This window comes from Chiloscyllium plagiosum, unplaced genomic scaffold (genome assembly GCF_037043375.1).
Source record: "Chiloscyllium plagiosum isolate Xiang-an unplaced genomic scaffold, Cpla_swu_hap1 HiC_scaffold_19, whole genome shotgun sequence".
NCBI classification, from domain to species: Eukaryota; Metazoa; Chordata; class Chondrichthyes; order Orectolobiformes; family Hemiscylliidae; genus Chiloscyllium; species Chiloscyllium plagiosum.
In genome coordinates this window covers 27983530-28004350 of record NW_028270157.1, presented here as the reverse complement: position 1 = coordinate 28004350, position 20821 = coordinate 27983530, and the positions used below count along the sequence as shown (strand labels likewise).

The following is a 20821-nucleotide window of genomic DNA, read 5'->3' as shown; positions in this document are numbered from 1 at the left end:
GGATACCCCCACAATTTCATCAACAGATGCCTAAGGGAAAGACAACATGCCACAACCCAAAGGACTAGCCACATTACCATACATCAAGAACATTTCTGAACTGACAGCTAGACTACTGCGATCACTAGGACTCATAACAGCACACAAACCAACAGCCACTCTCAGACAACAACTCACAAGGACAAAGGACCCGATACCCAGCATGAGCAAAACCAATGTAGTGTACAAAATCCCATGCAAGGACTGCACAAAACACTACATAGGACAAACAGGAAGACAGCTAACTATCCGTATCCATGAACACCAACTAGCCACGAAACGACACGACCTGCTATCCTTAGTAGCCACACACGCAGATGACAAGCAACATGAGTTCGACTGCGACAACACTACTATTATAGGACAAGCCAAACAGAGAACAGCCAGGGAATTCCTAGAGGCATGGCACTCATCCACAGATTCTATCAACAAACATATCAACCTGGACCCAATATACCGACCACTGCAGCGGACAGCTGGAACTGACAACCGGAAGCGGCAGAGACACACCACTATAAATGCCGGAGGAGACAACACAGAAGCGCTTCACAGGAGGCTCCCAAGCACTGAGGATGTCACCTAGACAGGGGACGAAACGTCTGCAACACAAATTCCCAGTTCGGCGAACAGATCTAGTTTTAAGTGATCGAATTTCATTATGATATAGCTCCTTTAGCACACACTCAGTAGCTATCCTTCGATTAAAGGTATAATTAATCCTTTAGTATTAGGTGAACTTAATGGTTTGTTCCCTGTAATCCTGGCAGCATTTAACTTACAAAACAAAGGTGACTTGCACTTCATGGAAATCATTCAGTATGTTGAAATGTTTTTCGGGAGATACAGGACAACAGTGGGAGAATGGATGACAAAGCATATATCGAAAATATTTCATTGGCAACATGTTTTCCTCAGTTCCTTCAGTTATCATGCACATAGCTGAACCATAAAGGACACTATTGATGTTTGAAGAGCATGGCTTATTGATGGGGACCTACAGTAGTGATCCTTTTACTGGACGTTATGATTATTGGTTTGGCAACTCTACACAATTATGGATTTCATCATACCAGGATGAAGTTGTGCAGCTCAGGTGCAATATAACTGGTATAACGCAAATCCAGAGCAGTGTTTCCTTTAAGGCTGAAGTAGGGAAGTGAGACGATATACCACTTGGCTTTGTAGTAATGTTGGACTGTAATTGCGCAGAAACACAAGCTGTAGTATTGGTGCAATATGAAATTGGTAAGTACAATTTCTACTGTTGCAGTTATAATACTGGATTGCACGTTTCAACACAAACCTCTATAATTAAGGCTAAAAGGTCATATTTCTACGTTACGTATGTGGTACTTGTCATAGTTATTATAAGATTTCTTTCCTAATGCCTATTTAAAAACATCATCCATGGCATCATCCTGAGGTGGGACTTGAACCCAGATCTACGGAAACTACAACTGTGCCACAAGACCCCAAATATAACTATTTATTTGGATACAACAATAATCTCGGAGAAAGTGAGGATTGCAGATGCTGGAGATCAGAGTCGAAAGTGTGGTGCTGGAAAAGCACTGCAGGTCAGGCAGCGTCCGAGGAGCAGGAGAATCGATGTTCAAGGGCTTATGCTCCTTGGATGTTGCTTGACTTGCTGTGCTTTTCCCCACCACGCTTTCGACTTCCATCAATAAGCACTTCTTAATGGAGCAACTGATCTTTCCCTACCTTACGTTCACAATATAGAGAAAATTCGTTACTTTTAACTAAGGTTAAAAAGATGAAAGAATTTGTGACATGTCCCTAATGATGAGAATGCATACGATCAGTTTTCGAGGGGAGATGGCAATAGAGCTTTGGTGTTTGTACAAATTTGTTTTTCACGTAAGATCATACTTTTCAACTTCATTTGTGGAATATCCAAACAATTAATGTTCTTTCAGGAGTAGCCAGTCTCGCAACTCAGCCAGTGAGTACTATATAGTTCATTTGGGGGATCAGCAGAATATTGTAGCCCGTTTGCAATGAATTTTCGCAGGATACAAATGACCCTATCGTGCTTGATAAACCGAATGTCGAAGTTATGTTTTTGTTTCACTTGCTTAACCTTCGTTCCAGAGATGCAATGATGTAACTATAGTGAAAAATCCATATATTTAAAAGTAGTAGTTCGAACCAGCGAAGGACGAAAAGCCCACTCAACGGCAGCTCACGGGAGCGCGCTCCGCGTCGCCGGCCTGACCGGGGCGCGCAGTGCTCGCTCCCTCATCCAGTCAGGTTGCAGCGGACACGGAGCGGCAGGAAGCGCCGAGCGGATCGCATCGCATCATTGAGAGCACACCGCGGCAGCGAGGGTTAGGAAGACGCGCTGAAGGGGAAGCCTTGAGGATGGGCTGCTCCAGGACATTGGTGCGGACGGCGAGCCTCTTGCTGACGGTGAAACTTCTCGTTTTGCTGAGTGAAGCCACACAACCTGACGGGAGCCTCAACATGTGGATAGATGCTCACCAAGCCAGAGTTTTGATAGGTGAGCACAGTTTCTGACTAGTACCTAGCGTGTTGCATTCAGAAACACCTCCTACATCTAAAGTGGGAGAATTTGATTGATTCTGCCTTTTATTTTGTAGTTACGTTAATTCAATTGGAAACCCCATTCGGTAAGCGCTGTATTTGGCAGCGCTTCGTGTTGTGTGCGGGCGGTCCGAGCGAGCAGGTCTCAGTATGAAGTTCACTGAAATGTTGAGTGAACAGTTATACCAAATGAGATGGGGTTTTCTCCCTCTCTTGCACACTCACTGTCTCAGGGGCTCCCTCTGAAATTTAAAATGGCCTTCTTTACAGATATTGTCATGTTTAAACTCCAAGTTGGGTTCTATTTCTGTCATAGTATCTAAGTGGCTCGTATCAAGGTCACAAATGGCATCTTATGGGACTGTTGCAAAAGCAGAATTTGCCTTCCTGACCTCGACCTATCTCCGCCTTTGACACTATTCAACATGTTCTTCCAATGCCTTTCCGCTTCCACTCCCTCCTGTTCTTTCCCATTCTCTCCCATTCTCACGTGGCTTCCGTTCTCATTCTTATAATCATAGCCAAAAAATCACTTGCAGTGGTCTCTTTTCCTGCTCCCTCATTATTGCCTCTAGTGCCCTCTAAGAATTAAGTTTTGCCTCTCTCCTCTTCCTCGTCCACATGCTGTGCATTGACAATGACTTCCAGCCTGAGTTTCTACAATCTACACTGATGCCAATCAGCCTTACCTTCCCACTACCACCCTCAACTCCTCCACTGTTGCTAAATTTCCAGACTACTGATTCAATATCTAGTAGAAATTTCCTCCATTTAAATATTGGCAAGGCTGAAGCCATTGGTTTTCGTCAATGCTCCAAACTCTGCTCCAGAACTACTGACTCCACCCCTCTCCCAGATGACAGTATGAGATTCAGCTAGCCTGGTTGCAACCTTGGGGTCATATTTGATGCTGATATGAGCTTATGACCTCATGCATAATAGCTCTAAGATTGCCTGTTTCCATCTCTGTAACATCACTCAACTTTATCCTTGTGTCAGCTCATCTACTGAAAGCCTCATTCTCCCCTTTATTACTGTTGGACTCAACAATTCCAACACAGTTTTGGCTGATGCCCCACATCTAATCCTCTATAAACTCTGTTCCTGTCTTTTAACTTTTAATCAATTCCCATTCCTCTATCAGCCTATGCTTGCTGATCTAAACTGCTCCCAGTCCAAAAAATTGTGGATATTGAAAATTCTCATCTTTGTTTCAAAACCATTCATGGCTTTGCCCCTCCCTGTATCTTTTCCTTCTGCCACAGCCCATGTCTGTCCAATTCTGGCCTTTTGTGCATGCCCAATTATAAATACTCAACCATCGGTGGCTTTGTCTTTGTTACCAGGTCCTAAGCTATGAGATTCTCTCCGAGAAGACCTTGCTTCTCTCCCTTGGCCTCCTTTTGGAACTCCTTAAAATGTACTTCTTTTACCTACCCCTCAATCTGTCAGTTGTTTGTCTTGATATCTCCTTATGCCCCTCAATGTCATGCTTTAATTTGTAATGCTGCAGTAAAGCACATTGGAATATTTCATTACATTAACAGTGCCACATAATTATAATTTGGAGCCCACCTCCCCTAGAGTAACTTTGCACATCAGGTCAGATGAACTCAACCCTGTCTTTTACCAACAATCCAACAAAATAAGTTTAAGGTAATTTGTACACATAGTTATCAATCTTAATCAGATTAGATTCCCTACAATGTGGAAACAGGCCCTTCGGCCCAACTAGTCCACACCAGCCCTCCGAAGAGTCACCCACCCAGACCCATTCCCCCTAAGTAATGCACCTAACTCTGCGGGTAATTTAGCATGACCAATTCACCTAACCTGCACATCTTTGGACTATGGGAGGAAACTGGAGCACCCGGAGGAAACCTATGCAGGCATGGGGAGACACAGACAGTTGCCCGTGGCTGGAATCAAATCTGGGTCCCTGGTGCTGTGAGGCAGCAGTGCTAACTGCTGAGCCACCAGGCCACCACTTCTTGAATGACAGGAATGCATGCAGGCTATCCAAAAATGTTTAAATGAATAGGCATTAAATGAGCTGAAACCTTCTGAATGATTTGTATTCACATTAATTTTATGGAACTGCTATGTCTTTTGTGAGTGCTTTAGAATATAAATGCACACTTCAAGCACTGGTGAAGGATATAAGAAATGGTAACTTTTCAGTTGGAAAAAAATGTGAAATGTATTGAACTTGTAACGTACATTTGACAATTTCCTATTCAGATGTTTTGCCAAAAGAACAAGTAAAGCTGGTGCCATAATATTGGCTCTAAATGCTTATTCTGAACTCACCACCTTTTCAGGTTTTGAAGAGGATATTCTTATCGTTTCTGATGGTAAAATGGCACCATTCACTCATGATTTCAGGAAAGCCCAACAGAGAATGCCAGCGATTCCAGTCAACATCCAGGCCATTAATTTTACCTGGCAGGCAACAGGACAGGTAAAGATAGGTTCCAACATTATTTCATAACATGTTGACTTAATTCTCTCTGAAAGTTTTGTCTGCACACTTTGAACTTGCGGGGGTGGTAACTTTTTATTAATCTCTAATTTAAACTGTTCTCTGCTTTGAAAATTATTTCTAAATTATGAAATAATACATTGAAGTTTGGTATTCAGTTAATTAGAATAAAGATAACAATCCTACAGTGTGTATTTTAATTGTTTCTTAATGCAATAAACCTAAGTCATCAGTAAACATGGGACAGCACAATCTTACTACAGTATTAGGTAACATTGTTTCACCTCTACCTCAGGAAAATTTGTAATTCTTTTGAGCAGTTGAAAGCACAACTGAAGGATCTTTTAACATTAGATTGTATCTAGATGATGACCTCAGTTTCTGCAAAACAAAAACTGTGCCCTTAGTAAAATTACTGAAACAAAATTCCTAACTTGGTTAGTCATTGCAAGAAAAAAACTCAAGTTTAAAAACCACCCATAAATTATAAATAAATATTTACCTCAAATAATGAATGAGAGTATAGAATGATGGATTATATATGAACAATGTCAATTTGTCTGACAGTTATAAAAGATCTTTATGAAAAATGACTGATTTCAATGTTATATTTTTCTTTTTCGTTTACCATTCATATAGCCCAAAGTGTGATCAGTTATGCAACTACCATTTCACCCCTTTCTCTGCACCCTACCTCCTCCATAATACCTTGTCCTTTCAGCTGTAATGTCACCAAACATAAGAAATACCTTGTTTGTGGCCTCCATCTAGTGCAGCTTGAATGTGGATGTGAATTTTGCCTATAGCTTGTAAGCTTTGTTTTACAGAAAGTGGTGCTTGTTGAAAATGAACTCCTTTTGAAGTCTTAATATTTTTATCATGTTCCACTGTGGTATTTTGCATCCCAATGTTGTGCATGCCAGCCAAGATTAAAGCAACGGGCCCAGGAGATACCCCTTTATTCAGTGCAATATGCATATGGCAACCATCTGTTCCATCTACTAACAGAAAATAACAGTGATAAACTTCTCAGACTTCTGCCAAAGTAAGAGTTTATTGCCTACAGAAGAAGGTTTGATAGTTATCTTGTGGCTTACATCTGGTTTCACTGGAACTGTACATCATACAGATACAAACTTAGTGTTTATGTGGCAAACATCATAACTGGGTTATAGGCTATCAAACAGAAAACATGCACTCTAAAGGAAAAGAAAATGTACTGAACTATTAGAATTCAGGTTAAGTACAACCTTTTTATTTTTGTGGCAGTAGAAACTTTGAGATTGTTTCAGCTTAATGTTCAAAGGAGGGGACTGATTTTATTTAGGATGGAGGTTAAGAAATAATAACATACGTATTTTATTATTCCCAGGTAATCATTTAATTATTGGTTGACTTAATTACAACACAACCATTATTTCTTCAGTCTAGACACCACCATGTATGAATGACATGAGGCAAGGTTGGTTATTAGCATCTACTGTATTGGCACCACTGAAAATAGGATCAAAAACAAAGTAAAAGGACCACTAGTACACACCCATTATACAAGAATATTGTGGTGGTGACTACATCTTGTGAATTTGTTTTTTTTATTCATTCATGGAATGAGGGTGTGGCTGGGTAGGCAGCATTTATTGCTCATCCCTAATTGCTCAGAGAGCAGTTTAGAGTCAACCACATTGCTGTAGATTGGGAGTCACATGTAGGTCAGACCAGGTAAGAATGGCAGTTTCCTTCCCTAAAGGACATAAGTGAATTTTTTGGGTTTTCTTGACAATTGACAATGGATTCGTGATGATAATTAGACTCAATTCCAGACTTTTTAAAATAGAATTTGAATTCCAACATCTGCTGTAGCAGGATTTGAACCTGGGTGCCCAGAACATTGTCTGGGTCTCTGGATTAACAGTCCATACCACTAGGCCATCACCCCCACCCATGAATATAAAATTGCATGTGATATATATTTAAATTATTTTGTTTGTATAATCTCTTCAAGTTAATGGTTATAAGTTGGTTGTAAATTCCTTGATGATGATGATGCTTCCTTGTCATTACACTCCAGTATTCATTAGCTTTAAAACGCAAATCTGTATAGTTTTATCTGCTACCTGCTACATCGATAGATTAACTGTATTCAAAGTTGAACAAAATGATAGCACTTTGTTAAATATTATTGATGTGTTACATTGAGAATGTGTTTTAAATTTGCTAAACAGTTATACAATATTAGAATCACCTTAAAATTTAATATTTAATTATACATCAAGCAGCAGTGTTAATTATTTTTGAATTCTGTTTGACGAATATTGACCACAAAACAAATACAGCCGTAGTTTTAAGTGTTGATCTTGAAATAAAGTTTCTATTTCATCTCATGTTTACTTTAGCAGGAGTTACTCAGTTTCAAATTAAAACTATGAATAACCTACAATGAGACATGCTGCTGCTTTAACTTTCAAACTAATTTGAGATAGTTTAAATTCCATTGACGATCTACAGTTTTTGACTGTGTTTTGAGATTTCATGCTGTGGCTTAAGGAATATTTAAAAACCAGATATCCTGGGTTATTCACTTCACCAAGAAAAGAAGTAACACATGGCTTTACCTTTGATCAGCTTTAGTAAAGGAAGAGAGTATGCTGAGATCAGAGGTAGAGATTGATGTTAAGGTTAGAGTGGTGCTAGAAAAGCGCAGCAGGTCAGGCAGCATCTGAGGAGCAGGAAAATGCTGCCTGACCTGCTGTGCTTTTTCAGCACCAGTCTAATCTTGACTCTGATCTCCAGCATCTGCAATCCTCACTTTCATCCTGAGATCAGAGGGAGCCTATAATCTTTTAGGAGTTTCATAATCTAACTATACCTTGGCAACAAATTGGGATTTCATATTCGTATTCTGCATTATTAGTATTTGGTAACATGTTCAATTCTTTCAGATTGATCTACACCCATTCAAAATTTGCTAGTTCTTTCTATTCTTTTAGACAAAAATTCAGAAGTGACTGTTTACTGTTCTAAATTATTATAATAAGAAAGGCTGATGGTGGTAATGCACATTAGGATGATATCATCTTGAACTCCAAAGCTATCCTTTGGACCTTAACAACAAAGACTTTGAGACATGAAGCATAGCGTACTTCAACCTCATGACTTATGCATGAGGATTACTATTCAACAGCTGGATTAACCTTTCCACATGATGTGAACTTTTTCTCATGACAGCTTCATATGGCTTATTAGGATAGAAGAATGAGTGATTTTAGAAAGGTTACAGAGGATGTTAACATGTTAGCAAGATGTTAAGAGTGATGAGGGGCTTCATTTATGCAGTTGGGAAAAGTTAGGACTCTTATTCTTTGGGACAAAGAAGGTTAAGAGGTGCGCTAGCTCTGATTTTTTAAAATAATCAGAGGTTTTCATAAAATAAATGGAGAAAGACAAAATTCCCTATGGTGAGTGGGTCAGTAACTAGAGGTTGTGGATTCAAAATCCTTAGGCTATTGGGGAGTCGAGTATTTTTTCAATTGGAAGTTGAGAGGATCTGAGTGCTTTCCCTGATAATGCAGTGTAAAATGATTCCACAAATATCTTTAAAAATTCTAAAATATATTCAAGGGTGAGAAACTTGCACGGGCTTATGAGACAAAGCATGGCTGATCTTTCAAGGTGTCTGCTTGGGCACAGCTGGCTGAATGGTGGCCTCATCTGCTGTAAGTTTCCACGATTTTTACAAAACATTTTTGGTCATTAATTTCAGTCATCTGGCAGAGCAGAATTCATGGCATCATTACAGTAGAAAGATACAGATCAGGCTTTTAATCAGTACTCATACTGGCACACGGCAATAATTAAAATTTCCAGAATATTACTTGGGACATATAAACAAAATCAGATAAACGTGGTTTAAGTTTAGTGGTGAGTGTTGAGTGTTCCCATTACCAAATATAGAGACACTGCAGCTATGCACATTTCTTAACGTCACCTGGTGAAATTAGATTGGGGAAAACAAATGATCTGGATCAGGCTATAACTATTGGAGCAAGCTGTTTCTAATTCTAAGGATTAAACATCAGTATGTTCCTATCTGGCCTTTAGATTTATACAAAGCCAAAGAGAATCATAATTGTATCTTGTATTCATCTTTCCATAAATAGAAATTAAGCCTAAGCATCAACACTTTGAGCTCATACCATTTTTTGCTTAGTTGTTTTAAAAAAATCCCAAATTGCTTCTCCATTTCCCAACAACCTTCCATTCCACTGTTCTCTTATCTTTTACTCTCGCTTGTTAAACTGCTGCTTTTTCCTTATATGTTGGAGCTATCTCACAGTTCCCTCTCTGATTGATGTTGTTGAGTCTCTTCATCAATTTTGTTTTTGTTTTGTTTACCTAATCTTCTTAAAATAGTTTTTTAGTTTTTCAGTCTTCAGTTCAAATAAAGTGTTGCAACATTGATAATGTTGCACCTTGTTTTTGCTTTAGAGTTATTGATTTATTTCCAGTTTGTCTTCTAGATAAGGGATTCTGCTCAGTTCAGTTGAAAGTGTACTAAACATTCTAACCAGAAAGGCAAAGTACCACTTTATTCAAGAAAATGAAGGAACTGATCAAATGCAGTGACACATCTGTTGGAAAGGAAGAGAAACTTCAAGCTATCGCTAAGAGTAAAAATAACATAGACGTGCCTATTAATTACTAAGGTTAGGACTTTAATTACCTTGTAAGTGGCATTGATCATGTAACATGCTATACTCCCATTGAGTGCAGACTTAAAAAGGAATGTGCATATGAAACTACATTCCTGGCAGTAATCTCATCAATGGGTTCATAACAAAGTTCAAATAATTTACAAGTGTTTTATAAATCACCTGATGTACTAATAGACAATAGACAGACAATAGACAATAGGTGCAGGAGTAGGCCATTCAGCTCTTCGAGCCTGCACCGCCATTCAATATAATCATGGCTGATCATTCCTAATCAGTATCCTGTTCCTGCCTTATCTCCATAACCCTTGATTCCACTATCTTTGAGAGCTCTATCCAACTCTTTCTTAAATGAATCCAGAGAGTGGGCCTCCACTGCCCTCTGGGGCAGAGCATTCCACACAGCCACCACTCTCTGGATGAAGAAGTTTCTCCTAAGCTCTGTCCTAAGTGGTCTACCCCGTATTTTTAAGCTGTGTCCTCTGGTTCGGCACTCCCCCATCAGTGGAAATATGTTTCCTACTGCCAGAGTGTCCAATCCTTTCATAATCTTATACGTCTCAATCAGATCCCCTCTCAATCTTCGAAACTCAAGGGTATACAAGCCCAGTCGCTTCAGTCTTTCAGTTTAAGGTAATCCTGCCATTCCAGGAATTGACCTCGTGAACCTACGCTGCACTCCCTCAATAGCCAGAATGTCTTTTCTCAAATTTGGAGACCAGAACTGCACACAGTACTCCAGGTGTGGTCTCACCAGGGCCCTGTACAGCTGCAGAAGAACCTCTTTGCTTCTATACTCAATTCCTCTTATGAAGGCCAGCATGCTATTAGCCTTCTTCACTACCTGCTGTACCTGCATGCTTGCCTTCATTGACTGGTGTACAAGAACACCCAGATGTCTCTGTACTGCCTCTTTACATAAATTGATTCCATTGAGGTAGTAGTCTGCCTTCCTGTTCTTGCCACCAAAGTGGATAACCATACATTTATCCACATTAAACTGCATCTGCCATGCATCTGACCACTCACCTAACCTGTCCAGGTCACCCTGTAATCTCCTAACATCCTCATCACATTTCACCCTGCCACCCAGCTTTGTATCATCAGCAAATTTGCTAATGTTATTGCTGATACCATCTTCTATATCATTAACATATATTGTAAAATGCTGCGGTCCCAGCACGGATCCCTGCGGTACCCCACTGGTCACTGCCTGCCATTCCGAAATGGAGCTGTTTATCACTACCCTTTGTTTCCTATTAGCCAACCAATTTTGAATCCAATCTAGTACTTTGCCCCCAATACCATGCGCCCTAATTTTACTCACTAACCTCCTGTGTGGGACTTTATCAAAAGCTTTCTGAAAGTCCAGGTACACTACATCTACTGGATTTCCCTCATCCAACTTCATAGTTACATCCTCAAAAAATTCAAGAAGATTAGTCAAGCATGATTTCCCCTTCATAAATCCATGCTGACTCTGTCCTATCCTGTTACTACTATCCAGATGGGCAGTAATTTCATCCTTTATAATAGACTCCAGCATCTTTCCCACCACTGAGGTCAGACTAACTGGTCTATAATTTCCTGCTTTCTCTCGTCCACCTTTCTTAAAAAGTGGTATAACATTAGCCACCCTCCAATCCTCAGGAACCGACCCCGAATCTATTGAACTCTGGAAAATAATCACCAACGCATCCACGATTTCTCGAGCCACCTCCTTCAGTACCCTGGGATGCAGACCATCAGGCCCCGGAGACTTATCAACCTTCAGACCTAACAGTCTCTCCAACACCAAATCCTGGCAAATATAAATTCCCTTCAGTTCAGATCCTTCAGCGACTGTTACCTCAGGGAGATTGCTTGTGTCTTCCCAAGTGAACACAGACCTGAAGTACCCATTTAATTCCTCTGCCATTTCTTTGTTCCTAGTAATATATTCCCCTGTTTCTGTCTTCAAGGGCCCAATTTTGACCTAACCATTTTTTTGTCTTGCACATACCTAAAAAAGCTTTTACTATCCTTCTTCATATTCTTGGCCAGTTTACCTTCGTACCTCATTTTTCCTCTGCGTATTTCCTTCTTAGTAATCCTCCGTTGCTCTTTAAAAGCTTTCCAGTCCTCAGATTTCCCACTTATCTTAGCTATGTTATACTTTTTCTCTTTTAACTTTATATGTTTCTTTACTTCCCTCGTCAGCCACAGCTCAGATCCCCTCCTGGGATCTTTCTTCCTTTTAGGAATGAACTGATCCTGCAACTTCTGCATTATACACTGAAATATCTGCCATTGTTCCTCCACGGTCATCCCTGCTAAGGTATTGCACCATTGAACTTTGGCCAGCTCCTCCCTCATAGCTCCATAGTTCCCTTTTTCAACAGAAGTACTGACACTTCCGACTGTACCCGTTCCCTCTCAAATTGCAGATTGAAGCTTATTGTATTATGGTCACTACTTCCCAATGGCTCCTTCACTTCGAGGTCTCTGACCAATTCTGGTTCGTTACACAATACCAGATCCAGAATTGCCTTCTCCCTGGTCGGCTCCAGCACCAGTTGCTCTAAGAATCCATCTCTGAGGCACTCCACAAAGTCTCTTTCTTGAGGCCCAATACCATCCTGATTCTTCGAGGAGAAAGTGAGGTCTGCAGATGCTGGAGATCAAAGTTGAAACTTTATTGCTGGAACAGCACAGCAGGTCAGGCAGCATCCAGGGAACAGGAGATTCGACGTTTCGGGCACAGGCCCTTCTTCAGGAATGAGCAGAGAGTGTTCAGCAGGAGAAGATAAAAGGTAGGGAGGAGGGACTTGGAGGAGGGGAGTTGGAAATGTGATAGGTGGAAAGAGGTCAAGGTGAGGGTGATAGGTCGGAGTAGGGTGGAGGCGGAGAGGTCAAGAAGAAGACTGCAGGTCAGGAAGGCGGTGCCGGGCTGGAAGGATCCGGCTGAGACAAGGTGGGGGGAGGGGGGATGAAGAAACTGGTGAAGTCCAAGTTCATCCCCTGCGGTTGGAGGGTTCCCAGTCGGAAGATAAGACGCTCCTCCTCCGACCGTCGGGTTGTTGTGGTTTGGCGGTGGATGAGTCCAATGACCTACATATCCTCGGTGGAGTGGGAGGGGGAGTTGAAATGCTGTGCCACAGGTTGGTTGGGTTGGTTCGTCCGGGTGGCCCAGAGGTGCTCCCTGAATCGCTCCGCAAGTAGGCGGCCTGTCTCCCCAATATAGAGGAGGCCACACCGGCTGCAGCGGATGCAGTAGATGATGTGGGTGGAGGTGCAGGTGAATCTGTGGCGGATATGGACGTACAAAATACGTACAACACAGATGGCCTCCTTCTTCAAGGACCGCAATTTCCCCCCCGACGTGGTCGACGGTGCCCTCCACCGCATCTCCTCCACTTCCCGCTCCTCCGCCCTTGAGCCCCGCCCCTCCAACCGCCACCAGGACAGAACCCCACTGGTCCTCACCTACCACCCCACCAATCTCCATGTACAGCGCATCATCCGCCGTCACTTCCGCCACCTCCAAACAGACCCCAGCACCAAGGATATATTTCCCTCCCCTCCCCTATCAGCTTTCCGTAGAGACCACTCCCTCCGCGACTCCCTTGTCAGATCCACACCCCCCACCGACCCAACCACCACTCCCGGCACCTTCCCTTGCAACCGCAGGAGGTGCAACACTTGCGCCCACACCTCCCCCCTCACTTCTCTCCAAGGCCCCAAGGGAAACTTCCATATCCGCCACAGATTCACCTGCACCTCCACCCACATCATCTACTGCATCCGCTGCAGCCGGTGTGGCCTCCTCTATATTGGGGAGACAGGCCGCCTACTTGCGGAGCGATTCAGGGAGCACCTCTGGGCCACCCGGACGAACCAACCCAACCAACCTGTGGCACAGCATTTCAACTCCCCCTCCCACTCCACCGAGGATATGCAGGTCATTGGACTCATCCACCGCCAAACCACAACAACCCGACGGTCGGAGGAGGAGCGTCTTATCTTCCGACTGGGAACCCTCCAACCGCAGGGGATGAATTGGACTTCACCAGTTTCTTCATACCCCCTCCCCCCACCTTGTCTCAGCCGGATCCTTCCAGCCCGGCACCGCCTTCCTGACCTGCAGTCTTCTTCTTGACCTCTCCGCCTCCACCCTACTCCGACCTATCACCCTCACCTTGACCTCTTTCCACCTATCACATTTCCAACTCCCCTCCTCCAAGTCCCTCCTCCCTACCTTTTATCTTCTCCTGCTGAACACTCTCTGCTCATTCCTGAAGAAGGGCCTGTGCCCGAAACGTCGAATCTCCTGTTCCCTGGATGCTGCCTGACCTGCTGTGCTGTTCCAGCAATAAAGTTTCAACCACCATCCTGATTCTCCCAGTCTACCTGCATGTTAAAATCCCCCATAACAACTGTAGTGACATCTTTGCGACAGGCCAATTTCAGCTCCTGATTTAACTTACATCCGACATCCAGACTACTGTTTGGGGGCCTGTAGATGACTCCCAAGAGGGTCTTTTTACCCTTAGTATTTCAAAGCTCTATCCACACTGACTCTACATCTCCTGACTCTAGGTCCACCCGCGCAAGGGACTGAATATCGTCCCTTACCAACAAGGCCACCCCACCCTTTCTGCCCGTTAGTCTGTCCTTACGATAACACGTGTATCCTTGAATATTCATTTCCCAGGCCCTGTCCACTTGAAGCCACGTCTCAGTTATCCTCACAATATCGTATCTGCCAATTTCCAAAAGAGCCTCCAGCTCATCCATCTTATGCCTAATGCTTCGTGCATTCATGTATAGTATTTTTAATTTGTTACTGCTCTCACCCTTCCCATCAACCCTTATTTTACCCAACCTTACAGCATGATGCCTTTCCGAGTTTTCTGCCTCATTAATAGCTTGTTAACTGTGCATAATAATTATCTCTATCGGTGTAAACAATGCCATTGATTACTTTCGCTAAAGAACTTCAGTCCATGTAGCAGATATTAGGAATTCGAGTAACCATGCAAATTTCTATCTGCTCAATTGTAAATTTTGCCTCAATGTAAAGTAGCTGTAAAACATTCTGGTTTTTTAAAAAAAAACTATTAATTGTTCCTTGCTAAACATGAACGACAATACAATACTCTTTAATCTTTCTTGCTACGTGGAGTATTTCTGTCTTCTGAGATTTCCTATCAGAGGGCAAAAATGTATAGGCAGAATCTGACAGAAGGTTTTTTAAAAATACAGATCGAACACTGCAAATCAGAATATAGCTTTATAACTAACAAAATCCTCAAAGAAAGTGACAACTGCAATTTCTTTAACGCACCAAGGATTTTCTCCTGAGTCAATCTTTTCATGAGTCAATCTGTAATTCCTGAAGGTCTAAGGACTATCCAAGAGAGTTGGTGACAATAGATTCATTCGTGGTTTTGCATTTCAGTGTTCGAGATTAGTCATCTCTATTTTCCTCCAGGCTTCACCCCATGCTTGGTCTGTTTTTCTATCTACGTATTTTGTTTCATTTTCTCTATGCTGCATCTCTCTTCTTTTACAGCTTCCTGTTTGTACCTCCATCTATATTTCTGTCCAAATCTGTCATACTCAGCCCTTTCGTCTGTCATAGAGTCATAGAGATGTACAGCATGGAAACAGACCCTTCGGTCTAACCTGTCCATGCCGACCAGGTATCCCAACCCAATCTCGTCCCACCTGCCAGCACCTGGCCTATATCCCTCCAAACCCTTCCTATTCATATACCCATCCAAATGCCTCTTAAATGTTGCAATTGTACCAGCCTCCACCACTTCCTCTGGCAGCTCATTCCATACATGTACCACCCTCTGCGTGAAAAAAATTGCCCATTACGTCCCTTTTATATCTTTCCCCTCTCACCCTAAACCTATGCCTTCTAGTTCTGGATTCCCCATCCCCAGGGAAAAGACTTTGCCTATTTATCCTATCCATGTCCCTCATAATTTTGTAAACCTCTATGAAATCACCCCTCAGCCTCCAACGCTGCAGGGAAAACAGCCCCAGCCTGTTCAACCTCTCCCTATAGCTCAAATCCTCCAACCCTGGCAACATCCTTGTAAATCTTTTCTGAACCCTCCTGCAAACATTATCTTCATTTTCCTTGCAACTCTATGATTCTGAGTTCAAATCCCACCAAAGTAACTTGCTGATATTCAGTGTAATAAATCTGTACATTTATATGTTGATACAGAAGAAAGCTGCTAGACTAACATGAAAACTGACTCTCCAATGTCACTGTACCTGGTCTGGTCGACATGGGATGGAGTTTATCACTACAAGGACATGTAAAATGAACTATAATTGCGCTGACAATCTCTTTATCTATCATATGCTTTTCTCTCAAGTTCTGTTTCTCTGCCTGCTTTTCAATCTCTGGCAGTATAATATCACTTGATCTCTTTTGAATTTCTGTTCCTGGCTCCCCTTGTATGTTATCAAAAAGCGTGGTGCTGGAAAAGCACAGCAGGTCAGGAAGTATCGAAGAAGCAGGAGATTCAACGATTCAGGCATAAGCCCTTCAATCCAGATGCAGCACCTCGAAAGCTAGTGCTTCCAAATAAATCTGTTGGACGATAACCTGGTGTTGTGTGATTTTAAACTTTGTCCACCCCAGTCCAACACCGGCACCTCCAAATCTGTCATTATAAATCAACACCTCTGGTCCTACATCACTTGTGAAACCAAAGACCAGTCCCAGCTTTCTCCATATATCAACAGAGCTTCATTGGCCGAAAACCTCCCTCCCAGTGCCAAAATCAGCTCTGTGAAATGGTTAGTTGTAAGGATGAATTTTAGATTTCTCAGTAGGAGATGATGTGGCAGGTAGGTAAATGCCACAAGCCCGAAATTCTTGTTAATGTAAACCTGTTTAGCACAGAGGGAGAAAATGAGGGCTGCAGATGCCGGAGATCAGAGTCAAGAATGTGGTGCTGAAAAAGCACAGCAGGTCAGGCAGCATCCAAGGAGCAAATTGACGTTTTGGGCAAAAGCCCTTCATCAAGAATGAGGCTTGCGGGCCGGGGGGTGCTGATAGGTAAATGGCGGGGGAGGGGGGCGCAGAATAGTAGCTGGGAATATGTAGGTAGATGAAGATGTTAGGTCGGAGAGGACGGTGGAGTAGATGGGTGAGAAGGAAGAAAGATGAATAGGTAGGACCGGTCAAGAGGGCGGTGCCAAGTTAGCGGCTAGGGACTGGGATAAAGTGGGGTGGGGAGGGGAGGGGTGGTGCGGGGAAATGAGGAACCTGGTGAAATCCACATTGATCCCGTGTGGTTGCAGGGAACCAAGTTAGAAGATGAGGCATTCTTCCTCCAGCCGTAAGGTGATAAGTGTTTGGCGATGGAGGAAGCCCATGACCTTGTGGATGTCCTTGGTAGAGTGGGAGTGGGAGGGGGAGTTAAAATATTCAGCCACAGGGCAGTGGGGTTGGTTTTTGCGGATGTCTCAGAGATGTTCTCTGAGACGAACTGCAAGTTGGAGTCCTGTCTCCCTGATGTAGAGGAGACTGCATCAGGTGCAACAGATACAGTAGATAACTTGTATGGAGGTACTGGTAAATTTCTGTTGGATGTGGAATGGTCCTTTGGGGTCTTGGACGGAGGTGAGGGGAGAGATGTGGGTGCAGCTTTTGCACTTCCTGCAATGGCAGGGGAAGGTTCCAGGGGTGAGTGTGGGGGTGGGGATGGATCTGATGAAGGAGTCGCAGAGGGAATCGTCTCTCCGGATTGCAGAAGGGATAGGGAGGGAAATTTTTGCAAGTGGTGGAAGTGGTGGAGGATGATGCAATGTACACTGAGGTTGATGGGGTGGAAGGTGAGGACCGGGGGGCGTTCTGACCCTTTTGTGGTTGGAGGGATGGGATTCAAGAGCGGAGGAGCGGGAAGTGGAGGAGTTGCGCTGGAGGGCATCATCGACAACGTGGGAGGGGAAATTGTGGTCTTTGAAAAAGGAGGCCATCTGGGATGTTCTATGGTGAAATTGGTCATCCTGGGAATAGATGCGGCAGAGGCAGTTGACAGAGTGTTCAGCACAGAGTATCAATTTGTGTTTCTGGGATCTGCAGTGGGTGAGAAAAACAGTACTGGAAAGGCTTATCAGCCATAAGTTTTGTTTTTTCTTTGATGGAGTTGAGGGGGTCTGGAAAGGAATGTAGTGTTGGGAAGAAGCGGTGCCCAGCCTCCTGTTCATTTGGTGGAGAGAGGAGAGAATAGATATCCTGCCCAGTGAGAGAATGAATCTGAGGGAGGCAAGGTGCAGTATTCAGTATGGCCAGTATGTGGCAGCACAGAACAATTCAGGATAATACTTCATATCAATTCATGCACCCCTCTGTTACTAGTAACAGATTTTATGTGAAAATCAGTCATTTTTTAGGATTGTCAACTTATATAACTATTACTGCTTCGTGCATGTTGATAGAATTTCCTTCTTTTTCCTTAAAAGGCCAAAGCCTGGTTTTGGTGATTTCAGTCAATTTTAAAATTGAATATTGTGATCCATTCAGTATTTGCATAACAACAAAAAGTTACATAAGAGGTTTCCACACTGTGTAAGTAATCTAAATCTAAGGTACCCAGGATTGATTGTTGGTCAGTGGTTACATTTGGATTCAAGTTACTTTGCACAGTATCCAAATATTATTTGCAATATACTATTTCACCTGATCCTTAGTGTTTGCTATCTTTACATACTTCGCGTTGGCTGTTGTCCTCTGATTATTCTAAATGTCACTAGGAAGCATACAGTTACCTGGTTTCTGAAGTAGATACATCATTAAATGTTCAACTTTCAAAAGCATTGCCGTTTAACATTTCTTCCCTGTACACCATTTTTGAAGTATAGGCAATTGTAATTGCATCCAAATATCTCTGGAATTTAAATATGGAAATTAATGCTTTTCAAAAGATGATTAAGGTTTGAAATAGACCTTCCACAGCCATAATGCAGAATAACTAATTTATAATATATTTAGCAGAAGTATCAATATGCAGAATCATAAATTTTCTGCACTAATTCATGATAGAAGTATTGAGCTTGGACTGAATATATATCTATCCTACAATCCATGACTCATTTTCATAGAATCATAGAAACCTTGCAGTGCAGATAGAGGTCATTCAGCCCATCGAGTTGCACCAACCCTCTGGAGACCATCTCACCCTATCGCTTTAAACCCACATTTACTATAGTTAATCCACCTAACCCACACATCTTTGGACTGTAGGAGGAAACCAAAGCACCTGGAAGAAACCCACTCAGTCACTGGGAGAATGCACAAACACCACAGTCAGTCACCTGGGTCCGTGGCACTGTGAAGTAGCAGTGCTAATCACTGTGCCACCCCACATTTTGATGTTACAAATCATATATTTTCTCTCCAACCATTTGGAGAATAGTTTGGGTCTTTTGTTTAAGTTTGTTGAACAATTTCAGTGAGAGAGTGATAGATCCAGATCTGTAAGTGAATCGTTTTTAAAAATAAACGTAAACTTATGTTTTATTTTAATCTTTCCTGTTCTATTTTCATTGTATTGATTAAAAGTTTTCTAATCTAAATGGGAATTGTCATATTTTGAAACGTGTTATTTGCAGAAAAGCATATAATCAAAATAATCCTGTTCAGATCTGATTTGGATTTCTAGTGTTTGAATCCAAGCCAAAAATTTAGATTTCTTTAAATATTTGTTTTCTTCACAGTTTGTTTACACCAGTTTTCCTCTCCTTCTGAAAGTGGTGGGTCTTGTAGGAATACATTATCATTGGCAAGTGGCATCTAGAACTTTACCAACATAGTGAATGTTTGTAAGCTATTCAACTTCAGGTGAAATATGGTGCCTGTTTTATGTTGTCATTCAAATCTATACATTTGTGAACTCCAGTTGAAATGGCAAATAAGAAGGCAACTTGTCTATTTTTTTTTTGCCTCCTCCATACCCGACTGAGTGATTTCCAGGGGTCTGCGGCGGGATTGAGACAAGAGGCTTTGGGGAAGGAGGCACACTTACCTTATGGAGATAAGGTTACCTCAGAAGATAAGATTTTTAGATCTGGATGCTTCCCCCTTTCCTTTTGGCTTTTTTTTTTGTGTTTCTGCTTTTTTAAAAATAAATTCTAGTTTTTGTATCTTAGATAGTTGTTTTCTTTTTTTGTATCTAGGTGGTTTTGAGAAAAAAATTCGTCTTTTTGTACATGGTGCCAGTGAATAGCAACTTTGTGTACTTTTCACTGTACTCTTGTACTTTGAGGTACACATGGTAATACTTCTGCATTACAAACAATTTCAGCTGTAAACCAATCTGCCAGTACTACGTTGAAGTATTTCTGAATTAGAATCCTTACTGTGTGGAAACAGGCCCTTTGGCCCAACAAATCCACACTAACACTCAGAGTATCTCACTCAGATCCATTCCCCTACATTTACCCATAATTCATGTACCTAATCTGTATATCCCTGAACACTGTGGACAATTTAGCATGGCTAATTCGCCCAACCTGCACATTTTTGGACTGTGGGAGGAAATTGGAGCAACTGGAGGAAACCGATGCAGACACGGAGAGAACACGCAGATAGTCGCCCAAGGCTGGAATCAAACCCTGGACCCTGGAGTTGAGGCAGCAGTGCTAATCACTGAACCACTGAATTGCGATGCCATGTTGCGGCTGTACAGAACATTGGTTTGACCACTTTTGTAATACTGCATTCAAGTCTGGTCACTGCTATAGGAAGGATGTTCTTAAGCTTGAAAGAGTTCAAAAATATTTACAAGCATGTTAACAGGATTGGAGGGTTTGAACTATAGCGAGACGCTGAATAGGATGGGGCTTTTTTCCCTGGAGTGTTGAAAGCTGAGAGGTGATCTTAGAGATTTCTAAAATTGAGGGGCATGGATAGGGTGAATAACCAAGATCTTTTTCCCAAGGTAGGAGAGTTCAAAACTAGAGGGCATAGGCTTAAGGTGAAAGGGGAAGATTTAAAGGCGATCTGTAGGGCAAT

The 20821-nt window shown here is 42.2% G+C and overlaps 1 protein-coding gene across 1 annotated transcript in view; it reads left to right on the top strand.

The window, feature by feature from the left end:
- The first annotated feature begins 1153 nt into the window (after positions 1-1153).
- wif1 (wnt inhibitory factor 1) overlaps positions 1154-20821 on the top strand; it is a 42515-nt gene continuing 22847 nt past the window's right edge. Inside the window, exons 1-3 of the mRNA XM_087996901.1 lie at positions 1154-1284; positions 2152-2560; positions 4926-5065. Coding sequence (XP_087853027.1) covers positions 2422-2560; positions 4926-5065 — 279 coding nt within the window. The 5' untranslated portion in view covers positions 1154-1284; positions 2152-2421. The remainder of the gene's footprint in view (positions 1285-2151; positions 2561-4925; positions 5066-20821) is intronic.